The 16039-nt window shown below is 39.4% G+C and overlaps 1 protein-coding gene across 1 annotated transcript in view; it reads left to right on the top strand.

Annotated features, from left to right (window-relative positions):
• CRACR2B (calcium release activated channel regulator 2B) overlaps positions 1-16039 on the top strand; it is a 124805-nt gene that overhangs the window by 51623 nt on the left and 57143 nt on the right. Inside the window, exons 3-4 of the mRNA XM_077459901.1 lie at positions 12307-12531; positions 14216-14327. Of these exons, the coding sequence (XP_077316027.1) occupies positions 12343-12531; positions 14216-14327 (301 nt within the window). The 5' untranslated portion in view covers positions 12307-12342. The remainder of the gene's footprint in view (positions 1-12306; positions 12532-14215; positions 14328-16039) is intronic.

Below are 16039 nucleotides of genomic sequence, written 5' to 3'. Positions count from 1 at the left end.
CATAGGCATCTATTTATTTTCTAATCCTTCTTGTGTTGACCAATTGGAAATCCTATACAGCAACCTTTCTCAATTTTTTATTTATTTTTTAATATGGAGACACCCTTAACCACATGCCGACCAGCCTGCGGCAGCATGGTTCGGCTGCGCAAATCGCCGCTATGCTACGTTGGTAGCATACACGCCCACTAGGCGATGCGAGTGCCCGGCAGTCGCTCGGGGCACACAGAGAAGCAGGAGCTGTGTGTGTAAATTTTCTTCAAAATATATATACACACACGCGTAGACACTGCATTGCAGGGAAACACTTTGCTTGTATGCACGAATCCAAGACCCTACCGGCAATTATTATTTTTTCTGCCTATTACTTTTGACTATCATGGAGCTTGGAGATCTATGCTCTGAAGGTACGGCACATGCATCCTGCTGCTTTGGGGCTACAAACTACCTGCTCCTGGCATAGACAACCCTTCTGGCCCTGGCCCTACTCATACTACATACCACTCTAATCTGGTGTATATACCCTATAGCATCCGCCCCTGAGGAAGTGTTCACACACAAAATACATCGGACATCCAGGATGTAGCTATATGCCTTAATAGGATTCCATCGAGATACAACATCTATTCAATTTTACAATATTATATTTTGACTCCAATTGTTCAATATTTTTCCAGTGCTGCCAAGCCTACACGTGTGTGTGTGTGTGTGTGTGTGTGTGTGTGTGTGTGTGTATATATGTGTGTGTGTGTGTGTGTATATATATATATATATATATATATATATATATATATATATATATATATATATATGTATGTATGTATGTAATATTTGGGGGTTATTTAGCCTCTGTGTAGAGCACACCAGTGAGCAGAGTCCACGCCAGTTATGCCATTTAAGGGCTTGTTGGCCCACTTTTATTAAAAGTAAAAGAAAACAAGTCCCATAACAGGAGGGTTCAGCTTCACAGCAGTAACAAACGAATAAACAGAAAAAGTACCAAGCCCCCTGGCTCTCCTCAGCAATACTGATGTTTAGGCTTTACCCTTCAGCCCTCTCGGCCACATAACCGAGATCTTGTACAAGGACTGTACCTCTTTTGATCTTCCTTACTGCTCAGCCCACAGCTTTGGGCCCTCTGACTACACCATGCAGACATGCTTCTCCCTTGCTTGCCTGGACTCCTCGGGAGGGTGGAGCCCAGAACCCTGGTCAGGTGTCTAGAAATAGACCAACACACATCTGACCAGTCAGTGTGCTGGTGAATCCCAAAATCTGGACCCAGGAGTGGGGATTTCATCCCACCCGGATCACTACGAAATCCCCGGGCTCCAGATCCCAAAACAGAATTTAGTAAATAATGAGGAAACTGAAAAGTCAGTTTCCTCCCAATGTTGCAAGCTCCCTGGAGCCCCTCAACCTGTCTGGTTGAAAATGCTGGGTCCATACACTGGTGGGGTACCACACTACCACTATATATATATATATATATATATATATATATATATATATATATATATATATATATATAATAAACATAATGAATTCATACAGTTCTGTATAACTACTTTTTATTGATATTTACTGTGTTATGTACATTCATGAATTTATGATAGTTTTGCCTTGTGTGCATTTATATTATTACTCCATACATGATATGTACCTTTTTTGTAATGTGTTCATTTGTATGTCATTAAACCAACCATGTCTTTACCTTAACCAGTCAATAGCCCCATTCAAAGTCCCAATTCCCTTCCTTTTATCTACCTGAACCAGGGATGGAGGCACACACGTGCTTCATTCAAAGTCCCAAAACTCCCCATTATTTCCATCTTGCATCCTGTGTCCTCCTTTTATAATCCTTATGGATTAGGATTCTATTTCAAGCCTCCCTGAATTTCTGCATTTAAAAATGTCAACTGTATTTGAAAATACTGTATATAACATTTTCAGTTTGTTGACTCGGTAGAAGAGGCCAATGTCCCTCAACAGACTCTGAGAAACTTTCCAAAACTGTGTTTGCTTTCCTTGACCAAATACACACAGTGATACTGTGACAGCAGTGCTGTGGACATGATGGATAGGCCATTCAGAATTTATTAACTAATTTAATTCCAGGGCTGGGATACAATTATTTTCTCTTGAATTCTTATGACTAAGCTTGCTATGGACAACTGCTTCATTGTTTCAATTTCTTTTATTATCAGATCCTCCCCCTATATCAGTTTGTTTCAACTTTCAACTTCCTTTTTAATATCGGGACAACACTTGGTTTTGCAGTGAAATTGCACAGCAGCGTTGTCACCCTGTGCTGTGGACATGGTGGTTTAAACCATATGATCTAGAGCTAACCATTTAAGCATCCCTCAGTCAGTGTTAAATGGTTTGTCCCAACCCATGTCATTTTGGTTTGCTGGACTGCTTGGTCTGCATGTAAATGTGGAGCAACATTTGATTAAAGGCAAGTGAAATGTTGAAAGAGAATTTATATACTTTAATCACATGATTACATGCAGTAATCCCATATAGTATCCAGTGTAGTTTTCACTATAGTGGGCCTTTAACTTTTGAAATCCTCTATTTCTCATAAACCATTGGCTCCTTTCCCTCCTAATCTCTGTGAATGGAATTGATGTATTTCATGCTTGAAAAGATAATATAACATGCAGTACATGTTGAAACTTCCACAGATCCATGTGTTTTAAAACCTTTAGTGAAATTATAAAAAATTCTTACAAAAATTCCCAATATTGCACAGCAATATAAAGTACAGCATGTGTTCAAACCTGAGCAATTTATAGCACTTTTTTAGAGGAGTTCAATGCTCAACATAAGGATTCCCATTGAATTCCACGGTATCCTTTCACACCTGAGTGTCGTACCATTTAGTCCCCTTTCACACGTGCGGAGTATTCGTTTCATCGGTTCAGTCACCTAAAAACGGATGAAGTATTCATCCGTTTTTCATCAGTGCTCATTCATGTTTTTTTTTTTTTTTTTTTTTTTTCATCCACTACCAATGCAAAAACTGATGAAAAACTGATAATTTGTCAGTTTACATCCATTTTTCATCAGATACATTTTTTAAACGGAAGAAAAATAGAGCTTTGATCAGTTTCAAAAAAAGGATTCTGACAGATGCGTATGTAAATGGATGATTTTTCCATAGAGATGCATTGATGTCCGTTTTTTTATTTATTTATTTATTTTTTCATCCGTCAATAGATGGATGAAAAACTGACAAATGGACAGCATGTGTCAAAGGGGCCTTAGGCCTTTTGCTTGAAGCTGGAAAAAGTACAGCGTCACAAATTTTTGGTCGCCAAAGACTGCAATGGGAATGCCTAAAAGGCACACAATTTGTTGTCTGTCCATCCCCTAGTAGCTAGTTTTCTATTGGCTAAAAAAGATGCTCAAGCTTAAAAACACCTGAAAATTTTGTAAAAATGCTTGAAGAAGCCAAATTTGAAGCATAAACCTAGCTTTTTGTGAATTGAGGCCATGAGTTATACTGTATATAGTCCGTAATGTCTTTAGAGCTGTGTACACTTGGGAATTAACTGGGGCTAAAAAAACAAATAATCTACATAATTGATTAGTTGGCCAGCCAATTTAGTTGGCCTGCATAAAGAATAAATTGTGTTCATATCAAAAAAATACAGTGCAACACATGTACAGTTCAGTACTCCGTTCATACATGTCAATATATACTGGTTACTCGCCAGGTGAAATTGACACGGTAGTCAAAAACAGAAAGACAAATGGATGTCCAAAAAATGGCATCTCAGAGTTATGCACAATCCCCAAATGGAGATGGCAGGAAAGACCAGAACAGAAGCTCCTCATAGTGCAGTACCATTTAGAAAATGTATTAAAAATATACAGGTTGCACTTGCATAATAAGCAGATGATAAAATCGTGTTTTGTAAAATGACAGGGATGTGTCACATGACCCCTGATGACGTCAGACGTTGCCGACGAAACACATTGGGTCCCGTGATGCGTGCCCCGTCACTTCCGCTACTTGTTGGCACACAGGTGGACGCTGTTGGCATCCCTGCCATTTTACAAAACGCAATTTTTATCTTCTACTCATGTAAGTGCAACTTATGTGTATGTGTATATATATGTGTGTGTGTGTATGTATGTATGTATGTATATATATATAATAATAATACATACTTACGTACATATATATACATACAATAATACATACTTACATACATAATACATACATATAATTAAAAAAAAATATATATATATATATTTATATATTTATATTTATTTTTTTTTATTTTTTTTTAATACATTTTCTAAATGGTACTGCCATATGAGGAGCTTCTGTTCTCGTCTTTTTGATGCCATTTTCATTCGGTGATTGAGCCCAAATCTGAGCTGATGTTTATTTGGGCATCTGTTTCTCTTGCTGCTTTTGACTACCTGTCATGGGTGTCAATGTTGTCTGGTGAGTAGGACATTTGCTTTGAAATTGGAAGGAGATGCACTGGAGACTTCAGCCATATATGTTTTCTACACCGTCACATATGCTGTATAGGAGAATTACCAGCACTTTATGAAATCGGTTGTTTTTCTTCACATATTGAGGCTTTGAGCCTTACTATCTGCTGCTTTGTTTTATACGATGATTTTTATTAATATTGTGTTATTGCACTGTATATCATTTTGTTTACATTCCAGGGTGCTCAGGTAGAAGGGGTTTCTGTGATCTTTTTCTTTTGTCTTTTTTTTCCCCATTTTTTTTGCAGAGGTGATATGATCACTGCCTTCGTAATTTCCCACAGCCGTTTCATCTGAGGTAAATCCAGAAAACATGACCTATTGGGGCGCCTTGAGGACTGGAGTCGAGCAACACTGCTGTAGACTGTCAGTCCCAGCTCTCTGCTCTGCTCCCTCCTCGCTCATTGAAGCGCTGAGTTGTGAAGGAGTGAGGCGACTGGCTCACTCTCTGTGGCTCGCTGAGCGGGGTGTCAATCCAGGCACCTGGCGGATCCAGACTGCTATTGTCGGAATGACGTGGTGTCTGGACTGATATCTGTGACATCGGCAGAGAGCGGACTTCAGAAAACAGGTCACAGGAGTGCAAAATGAATTGCACTTTTGTGATCCATAGAAGCCCAGCCAAATGAGCTTTGGCTGGACTTCTCCTTTTAAAGGCCATTGATCTCTGTAGAGATCCACAATAACTTTGCACATGTATCGGTACCCCCGTAGGGGCTGCTGGATATTGTGGTCCACCTGTCGCCTTGCCACAGCCTACTTCCCAGTCACTCTTGAGACAATGAACAGTCCCTATGTTTGTTTTGTATTTTGAGGGATTTTGAACTTGGATAGGGTAAGAAAAATTATGGGATGGGGTTTATTCATATTCATGGAATTATTCATCAGGGAATTAGGTGAGAGTGGTATGTTCTCCTGGTATCCCTGGGCTCTTAGTAGATATTGTGGAAACAGATTGACGCTCATCATGCGTACACACTGTACACAACAATCTCAATTGTAAGAAATTGCAGGTTTTAACAAGGCTGGACAGTGTATAAACCCTCTAAGAAAAAGTCAAAGTGAGGGTTCTAGGAGAGGAAAGAACAGGCGAAAGGAGGGCCAAAAAATTGTTCAAGATAGGGTGGGGAATGACCCAAGGGTAGTTGGGCAAGGTGAACAGGCTTGTCTGTAAGTGGACATCATGGTGTGGAATTCTGGAGAGAACATAAAGTCCTCTTCTCAGTTTTTAAGTAAAATTGCACTGAAGGAAAACTGCAGATCAAATATCATGAAGCATATCTATAGCCAAAACCTTTTTTTAAAGGTTTGGATAGTGTAGGGAATGATTATTAACCCTGTCAGGTGATCTCTGTAGTCCATATCCCATTGTGGAGATTTCCTTACACTTCTCGTCTCCGAGACACATCAGTAAATCATTGGAAGTCTCTCCAAATTGAGAGAAAATCGCCTTTTACGCATTCACTATGATAGGTGTCCCCACTAGAAGATTCACTCCCCCTCCTGTTCTAGTAAGAACTGTTAACGTTTTGGATTACTCATAACTTACCTTTCTGGTGAGCCTAACTGAAAGGGTGAATCCCTCCAGTAGGTGCACAGCCAGTAATAAAAACCTTTTTTACAAGGGTGGTAATTTTTATTTTACACAAGTAAAAACCTATTGGATTTCCAGCATTTTCTAATTGAGCCCCCCCCCCCCCCCCCCCCCAAAAAATGCATCTATAAATACTTTGAAATGTACTATAAAGTTTAATATATATATAATAATTGTATTTATTAATTAATTATAGTTCTGCTCCTATTAGGTCTTTCTATCACTACATCTACAGGCAACAGCTTGGATGTTCTCTTTCTGATGTTGATGCTATGGGGGATATGTGGGTGCAATTGTTCTATAAAGGGTAATTCATCAGGGTGTTTGATTACAGATTTCTTGTGGGCAGGCCGCACACATCCTATGAATTTGGAGCGCCTATTGAAATAGCTGAGCAGTGCTATGTAATGAGTTGGGGGTACTGGAATAAATGTGGGTTTTTGTTGAAAACGTGCTGGACAGGTAAGTTAATGGAACTGGCTGTCATGATGTCAGAAAAATATATACATTTTTGTGAATTTAGGAATGGAAATTATTACGTGTGTCCTGGACCTTTTGCGTGTCGGAGGTCATGTTTCCACATCACTTTGTATGTTGTTCACATGGTATCTACACAATGCTTTCTATTTTTTGTTCCATGTTAATGTATAGAAAGCAACGGTAAATGTTGTCCTAACTAAAGTCCTGTCACTGTTTAAACAAATGACGGTTCTGTGTTTGTTGTCTAAGAATAATAGAATGTGTTTTTCCAAAGTACATGTGGATGTGGTAAGAGCTGGTAAACATATCATAGGTACCTTAGCACAGATTCATCTGACGTGTAAATCTCTGATTATTTTGTTTAAACCTTGGCCTGATCTGGGTCAGTTGCAGTGGTTTATTTTATTTTTTAATGGCACAACCAAGTCTTTAGAGCCCAAAACATGCTGGACTGTTATTAATTTATAGTTCTAATAGACAACAGGAATAGAGAAAGGAAATTGAGGCTTAGTATGTAGAAAGCAGAATCTAGTTAAACCAATCAAATGTTTGCAATAATTAATGTGAGTAAGGCAGGCCGTACCCAATATTTATAAGTGTGCTGGTTTAAAGCTTTATTGGAATGTCACCATGTCACCAGGGCTGGATTTCTGCACAACCAGTACAGGCCACAACCTACAGGGGCAGGGATGCCATCCACATGGAATTGTTTTCAGCTTCAACCTTAATTAAGCCAGCATTCAGTCCTCAACCAGTCTTCTTGCTTACTGTTGGTACCACATTCCTGTGTGTACCTTTTTGCTGGTGAAACTGCATACTGGGTGCATACACCTAGAATTGAACTTTAAAGAGAACACAGTTTTTTGGGTACAGATCTTGGTGCCTTTAGCAAATATTCAAAGAGAATATTTGAGGCTGAAGCTGAGGTCAGTTGGTGCTATGAGATCTTCTAGTCACCACTTATAGGTGCAGAGCTGGCAAACAGTTTTTCAGCTTTTTTATTGCCAGCCTCTGCATGTCTTGTGCCCATCATGGCTCAGCTTAAAGTGGAGTTTCAGGCTTTTTATGTTTATTAAAAGTCAGCAGCTACAAAAAGTGTAGTTGCTGACTTTTAATAAACAGACACTTATCTGTTCCATGGTCCAGCGATGCGGCCGAACGGAGCATCACTTCTCTTCCCCCTCCTCTCCGCTGGTGCCTCCATTGCCACTCTGCGCACGCACGGCCCATGTGAGAGTCACACTGAGCTCCCAGAGTGAACAGGCAATCTCCTGGGACCTGTCACATGTCCCAGGAGATCACCTAGAGGGAGGGCCCGCCTAAGGCGAAAGGAGGAGTCGCCTTGTCAATCCCTGGGCAGAAGGAGGAAGTGGGACAGAAAGTCCCCCTCCTAACGTAGCCCCCACTCCTCCCCCCCCCCAAAAAATGACATGCCAAATGTGGCATGTAAGGGGGCGAGGAATCCTTAAAGCAGCAGTTCAGTTTTTGGGTGGAACTCCGCTTTAAAAAAAAAAAGACAATAAAAAAGCCATTGAGCAAACAAGCAGGACAAAACTCTGGATAGCCGCACACTGGAAAGAGACTTGAAATCCCATCTTTAATTGAAACAACTTGGGTCACATCAAAACAAAATCAAAAAATCCACAGCAAAAGGAATAACAGGGTACAGGAAAATACTAACGCGTTTCGCACCGCAATCAGTGCTTACTCATAGCAGTTGAGGTTTGTCATAAGCCATGTTGGAGTAATATATGTAGAAACAGGTTCTCTGGTCTTGTGAAAATTGAGTTAGTATCGTGTTTTGAATGCTTTTCATTAGTGGAGATTGGGGAAACTGGTCAGGATTGAGGGCAAGATGGTTGGAGCAAAGGAAGGGAAAAATATCATATAAGTGATACAGAAAGGGATAACCTTCTGAGTTCAAACCATGTGTTTAACATAGCTACGGCTTCCAATATTTTTAGAAATTAGGCATGGGAGTCATTAAGTATACAGGTAAGTTAGTTAGTCTTGAAACCATTCTGCAGCTGTGCATGTGACTGACTGTAACTGACTGACTTTTCTTAGCAAATGCAATGACCTGTTTAGCAAGTCGGAATTTAAAGTGGTAACTTTTGTACTGAATATTGTTGTGTTAGGACACTTGAGTGTGGAACACATCGATTGTCATTCTTGAAAATATTTTGGAGTAATATACACAATAAGGCATATGCCCAGTGACCCAAAAACACATAATTCAGATCCTAAAGACCATTTGATATGCCCACCAGTGTGTAATTGCAATGTAGGCTCTCCTCCCTGATTTTTTTTTATTTTTTATTTTTTTTAATGTTGGGTGTTTTATATGGGGAGAGTAAGTACCAATACATAAGTACCATATATGCAGTTTCAGCTGCTATAGTATTATTTTTACTTTTGGGAATGCAAAACTTTATGTTCAACCAATCTGGCATGGTTTTATTGGGGAAAAGAGTTTTCAACCACCATCAGATTTGAGAGGTATGGGTTGATATCTAATTAGTGGGGTTGATTTACTAAAGGCAAAGGTTAGTAAATGTGGTAAAGCTCTGCCATCACCCAATCGTAAAAAAGGAAAAATTCTATTTTTACACCTGATTGGGTATTCTTTACGAAGTGAAGTTTTACCACATTTACTTAGCTGTGGGAAAAATGAGTGCAACTGTACTTGCAGAATGCACAATCTAGTTGCCTTTAGTAAATCCACCCCAGTTTGTGAATTTATAAATAAATAAGCTTAGTAGAACCAGGATTATGGTAGCACTATTAAACTGTAAGGCCTCGTTTAGATTTGTACTTGGAGGGTGGCAAAAATGCACGGTTGAGCTGCATTTCTGCCACTTGCTAACCACCCCCTTAAGTCTCAATTAGCAGCAGACGGGGGGTTTTACATGCCACGTCCACGATGCTTTGCTTCGTTCCGGTGCAAAGTTGACATGATTTGTACCGATCGGCAGGAAGCAAGCTCGACTACCACTGCACGTTCACCACAAAATGCCCCACAACAGTTGGAACACGTTTGACAGCAAAAATAGGGTTAAAAAGAGCGGTAAGGAGGTATCGCCTGGCTTCCTCACCTCCTGCCAGTAGCCTCTGGAGCACAATCCAAGTGTGGATCAGGCTTTGGAGGCAAGGGAGATTTAGACGCATGTCTAAATCTACCCTAAGAATGTTGATGTGATTCAGAAGATAGGACAGTGAAATTTGCACTTAGTGTATATTTGAAGCCAAAACCCTTTTTTTTTCATTTTGAAAAAAATATGGGATTATGGGATAGGAACTTTTTCTCTTCACTTTCTGTCCTGTAAATGCCACAGGCAGTGAGAAGATAACTTTCCAATGTGAGAGAAATCCAATATCACAGGAACAAATGTCCCTATTGGGAATATTTCCCTTTAATACATGTGCTGGTGTCAACTCAGAATTTTGGATTCAGCCTCACTTTAATTATCCATCACACTGGGAATTGGGAAAATTGGAGGGCACATGCAGCACTTAAAATCTGAGCATTTTGTGGAGAAACCATCATACTCCTGTGCAGAACCATTTTGCAGAAAAAAGATTTTAGTTGTGGGAATTCAAAATTGTGGCAAGACTTGGCTGTACTTAATATAAGGTGAGCTCCTGCGCTACTAAGGAAAGGTATAAAAAAAACGCCTAGATAGGTGCTGCACATACCGTAAGAGTCAAACAAATCTCAAAAATAGGTAAAAAGTCTTCTAAAGTGGTGTTGTGCTCCTAGTGTGATGATGTCAATAATTAATGTGATGAGAAGAGAAGAAGGCTGCAGCTGAGAGGCTTCTCTATGACCCAGGAGGCCCTTCCTCCCCTGGCTGGAGCAAGCGTGGCTACTTAGTTTACTCAAGAGCTGTGTGCAGCTACAGTATATCCACTCGACGTCCAGAAGATTTACCCCCTTCGTGACCAGGCTCCACGATTTAGTTTTTTGAGCATTTTTCAAGTTACCCTTGATTATCTATTTTGGAAATAAGAAGTTGATTTGGACAGAAGAAGTGAAACACAGGAGCCAGCCCTCTTTGAGGATTTAACGACTTGTGCTGTTCACCTTACAGATGTAAGGTAATTGTTTAGTACACCCACGTGCTCGGTGGACACCTAAGAATCACTAGTGCTTTTGAACACTATCTGCCACCTATGTGTGATTATTTTTTTTTTTTTTTTTTTCACTGCATATATAAACTTTCACATCAGTGGCACTTGGCATTTTAGATCGGGCTATATGCAGTATTGTGGATCACTGACTTTTTATCTCAATGTGTCACGCTTGTTTATTTTTTATTTATTTTTATTCATGCTGATAGTTCCATGTTTGATTATTTATCCTACCATTTTATTTTTATATGATCACTGTGAATAATGTAGTTATCTAGCACTTTATAAGGTACTGTGATTATTTACTAGCACTTTATATGATGGCACTATTCACTTTATATTTGAGTATTTTCTCACTTTTATATTCATTTATTATATCACGTTAATTATTGACATCATTACACTAGGAGCGCAACATCACTTTAGAAGACTTTTTAAGACTTGGCTGTATGATGCAGGCAAGTATGCATAGGTCGGAGGAAGAAGGGCAGAGAGGATAAGCGTACATTGTGTAAAAGTGCACCTATTCTTTGGTTGCAAATGTTGAGCCAACAGAAGTAGCCATAGGTCAGCAGTTGGGCCCTCAAAGGGCTCTGATAAACAGTGTAAAACCTAGATAAAACCAATCTTTTTTCATTTTAGATTAGGGAAGGATTATAACTCTATTGGGGATAGCTACCTTCAACTCCTGACCCATAGCTAAACACTAGGGGAAAGTAAATCCCTCCAAAATGAAGGAATCCATGGTTGTCAGCAGAACTAGTGTGCTCACTGGACGATATCTTTGACCTTCACGCACAGTAATAGTTTTAAATAGGGCATGCAGAGGTTAATTTACTAACACTGGAGAATGCAAAATCTGGTGCAGCTCTGCGCAAAAACCAATCCGCTGCCAGGTTTTGTTGCCAAAGCTTAAGTGAACAAGCTGAAGTTATGCCGGCCATACACGGTTCGAATTTCTAAAGAATTTTCTGTCGAAAATCGTATCTAAGAATTTTCGTATGAATTTCGCACCCTTAGTGGGCTGTAGCAACAGCCGATTTTCGTGTGGAAATCAAATTTGAGAAATCGGGCATGTTGGAAATTTTTTGAAAAACAAACGATTTTCTAATCGATGATGGGAGAATCGTGCGGGAAATGTAATAAGAAAAGAAAATTTACGGAGAGAAAAGAAGATTCACGGCCACGAAAATTATTTTCTGTAGCAACATGAGGTAAAATTGAAGGCTTGGTCGGCTGAATTTTGAAAATCAATGGTGGCACCTTCGGATCACAAAAAAACAAACAAATTTTCTGATTTTGAAAAGAAAATTTGGTTCGAAATTTGACCATGTATGGCCTGCATTAGAAGCTGATTGGCTACCATGCACAGCTGCACCCAATTTTGCATTCTCCAATTTAAGTAAATCTCCCCCATAGGATGAATCTCCTTAAGGGGGGAGCACAGACAGCAATGAAAACCTGACAGGTACTCTAATCACTCTCCACTCTATTTAAAGCAACAAAAAACGTTTTTTGTCTTTAGTTGTACCAAAACCTTAAAAATGAATTTGCGTTGTGATAAATGTTTATTTTCTTCACAGAAGTCCACCTACCCCCCTCCCCCCTATCCTGAAGACATGGAACATCTGGGCACCCCACCAAGGTGCTCCCCCTGTCTTAGAGGAAGGAAAGGGTATAAAGCGCCAGTGATATCCTCGGCATCTCCTTTGGTCAGAGAGCCTGAAGAAATGATGGGAAAAGCCAGGGAACTCTTCCAACTCTGTGATAAAGAAGAGAAAGGGTTAATAACCAAACGAGATCTACAGGTAATTTAGCCACTTAAAATATGTGCTTACTCCAAAGAGGATCCTTTACATTTATTGCGGCATTAGTGGACTTTTGAAAATATAGCCTACAAACAAAATCAGGCAAGACCATGTTTCATTGTTGGCAAACAATTATTTGCTTCTTTTTTTTTTTTGGCTAGTCATCAAAAATCAAGAAAGTTTGCTCATCATTGAGTGATCTAAAATGAGTCTCTTTCTTGTTGTTGCATTCTGGCCTATAGGCTAAAGCAGGAGTCTCTAAACTATGACCCTCCAGTTCAGGAACTACAATTCCCATCATGCCTACTCATGTTTTGTTCAGGAACTACAATTCCCATCATGCCTAGTCATGCCAATGTGAGGCAGAGTTTTACAATGCCTCATTGGACGTGTAGTTCCGTAATAGCTGGAGGGCCATAGTTTGGAGATTCCTGGGCTAAAATATCATTCTCTTGAGTCTGCATATGATACTGGCTTGTACAAAATGTCCATTATCTTCGCATTAGATAAAAAAAAAGAATTCAGGAAATTTAATTTGGATGTTGAAACTACTTGTGAGCTTTGTAATATGGATTGTGCTAACGATCACCACAACTCATTAAATGTCAAATATCACTTTCACAGTGTCTTATAAAAACCAAAAAGTGCCGTGCATAAATGAATACTCCTATAAGCTCCTCGCTCCACCCTTAAAAAAAGCATATATCTTCTATATTGTTATATAAAGTGCAATTCATTATTGTAAACAATGCAGAAAAGAAAAAAAGAACAGAAAATATATATATATAGACGGGAAAAGCAATTCGTTCCAGTGCAAAATGAATGTCCTAAGTGAGTGATCACTTCAGTGCCAATAAATTCCTCCTATATAAAGTGCTTCTTTTATAAAGTGCTACTTTTATCCACCAAACGAGTGACTTCACCACCACCTGCCGCAATGGCCACTCACCAGATTAAATCTGTATATGCGCCTTTAGTTCATTTAGGCTAACCACTCCGTTAAGGATTTCACCAACAGCCTTTACAAGCAGTATGTAAGAGCCTCTTGCGCTAATTGCTTTTCATAAAGATATATGGTGAGTGGCCATTGCGGCAGGTGGTGGTGAAGTCACTCGTTTGGTGGATAAAAGAAGCACTTTATAAAAGAAGCACTTTATATAGGAGGAATTTATTGGCACTGGAACTAATTGCTTTTCCTATATATATATATTTTTCTGTTCTCTTTTTCTTTTCTGCATTGTTTACAATAATGAATTGCACTTTATATAACAATATAGAAGATATATGCCTTTATTAAGGGTGGAGCGAGGAGTTTATAGGAGTATTAATTTATGCATGGCATTTTTTGGTTTTTATAAGACACCGTGAAAGTGATATTTGACATTGTTGTGGTGGTAGTTGGCACAATCCATATTACACGTATATTTTGAATTGAATTTGTCTACTTGTATAGTGACATTCATATTAGATTGTAGCAAACCAAGATATAATCTGTTGGTTCCTTTTTGCTCCGGTAGCCCATTGTTTTTCATACTTGTGAGCTTTGCATTTTAATTTAATGATTGTGTCAAAATATCCATAATCAACATATCTGTACACTAACTCGATAAACATTCCCATGAATAGTTTTTCTTTAATGACCTTTGTAGTGTACTCGAAAGCTTTCACTTTTGTTTTCTTGCAGCGACTGCAAAATGAACTTCCGCTCACTTCCGAACAATTGGAAGCTGTATTTGACAACCTGGACCAGAGTAATAATGGTTACCTCACTCCTGTGGAGTTCAGCATGGGTCTTGGTAATGTTACAATTCATTCTAAGAATCTTTCTTTTGTATAAAATGTTTTTATTTTGAGCTGTTGTGTCCAAAGTAGCCTTAAAGTGGTTGTAAACCCTTACAACACACTTTGACCTACAGGTAAGCTTACCTGTAGGTCCAAGAAATATCTCCTAAACCTATACGGTTTAGGAGACATTTGCCCGAAGACAGGCACCGCTGTCTACGGCGCATGCTTCGCCGAATGACAGCGGCGGAGCTGCGAGACCCCACCGAGAAGATGGATGCGTCGGACTACAGTTGACAGCGGTGACTTCGCTGGCTCCTGTTTCAGGTAAGTGACACATAATGGACTACTATGCGATGCATAGTAGTCCATTATGCTTTGCCTTTGCAGGGAATGAAAGAGGAAGTAAACCCATGAGGGTTTACTTCCTCTTTAAGCCAGCCATAGACAGTGCAATTTTCTTTTATGCAACCATGGGTTGGAAGAAAGAAGTTTGCTCGATACCCCATCTACACAGGCTTTGTTGAAGGGAAAATCCCTCCGGCGAGCTATTAAGTTTGATTTACTAAAGGCAAATATACTGTGCACTGCAAGTGCAGTTACACTAGATCTGAAGAGAAGTTCTATTATCCAATCATGTGCAAGCAAAAATGCTGTTTTGTTTTTTGTTTTTTTTCCTTGCAAGTTCCCCTCAGATCTAGAGCAACTGCACTTGTAGTGCACTGACTATTTGCCTTTAGTAAATCACCCCATTGTGTAGGGGTGCGCAGGGAGCTGTCCTTGCAAGCACAACACACAGTTATTACTGCTAGTGGCTCAGCCACCATTTACCACACTGGGGCACATAGACACAACGGAGCTCTGTTTACCTGGTGACTGTATGGGGAAAGTACCTTGATATATGGAAGTATATGAAAAGTCTGACAAAACTACCTATGATTCCAAACTACCTATCAGCACCCAAACTGCAGTTACCAATGTTTATTCTACGTTGGTCTTTTGACTAATCATAGTGCACTATTGAGCTGGGTTGCTGTATTATATATACAGACCAGCATAACTTTTTGGTGACACATCCCTGTAATCTTCGCTGTGCCTTGGATACCTGCCCCCTTTGTATGCTATTATGAGTATAATGATAATGTGCCTAAACTCCTGAAGAAGCATTTAATACATGCAACATGTAGAGCTGAGCTCATCTACAGCACACCTCCTATTTCTCTACACTACATCTGATGGAACAATACCAATGGAAATTGGTTCTTTTGACAATAAGTAGCCGAATGTCATTGGTCCAATAGGTGGTCCGTTAAGTGTATCAAGGCAACATTGTTGCACAATGGATAGTCAATGGTTTTAGCATGTAAATATGTTGTAATAAAAAATTCAATTTTACTATGTTGTCATTATGGTGCCCAGAACTTTGTCAGACAGACAGAACGCCCAACGCGTTTCAAAAAACAAAATGCAGATCTTCTTCAGGGACATAAGGCTTGCGGGTTCCAGATCTGTAGCGTATATCTATGATAACAGAATGTATAACATCAGGGGTATGCAGAGATACATAATATGCATAAAAACTTCTATATGTATTTTATATGCATTCTAAATACGTTTTAAAAAGTGAAACCGTAAAAGCACAGGTGAGCATACTGACCCAAAATGTTGATGCTCCACCCATAAAGACAAAAAACATAACTCAAAAATGAAAAGAAAGCTATGTCCG

The sequence above is a fragment of the Lithobates pipiens genome, unplaced genomic scaffold (assembly GCF_037356315.1).
Source record: "Lithobates pipiens isolate NorthernLeopardFrog02 unplaced genomic scaffold, aLitPip1_a1.2 Scaffold_10, whole genome shotgun sequence".
Lineage (NCBI taxonomy): Eukaryota > Metazoa > Chordata > Amphibia > Anura > Ranidae > Lithobates > Lithobates pipiens.
The sequence above is the reverse complement of the archived record's forward strand: the minus strand, read 5'-3'. Positions and strand labels throughout refer to the sequence as shown.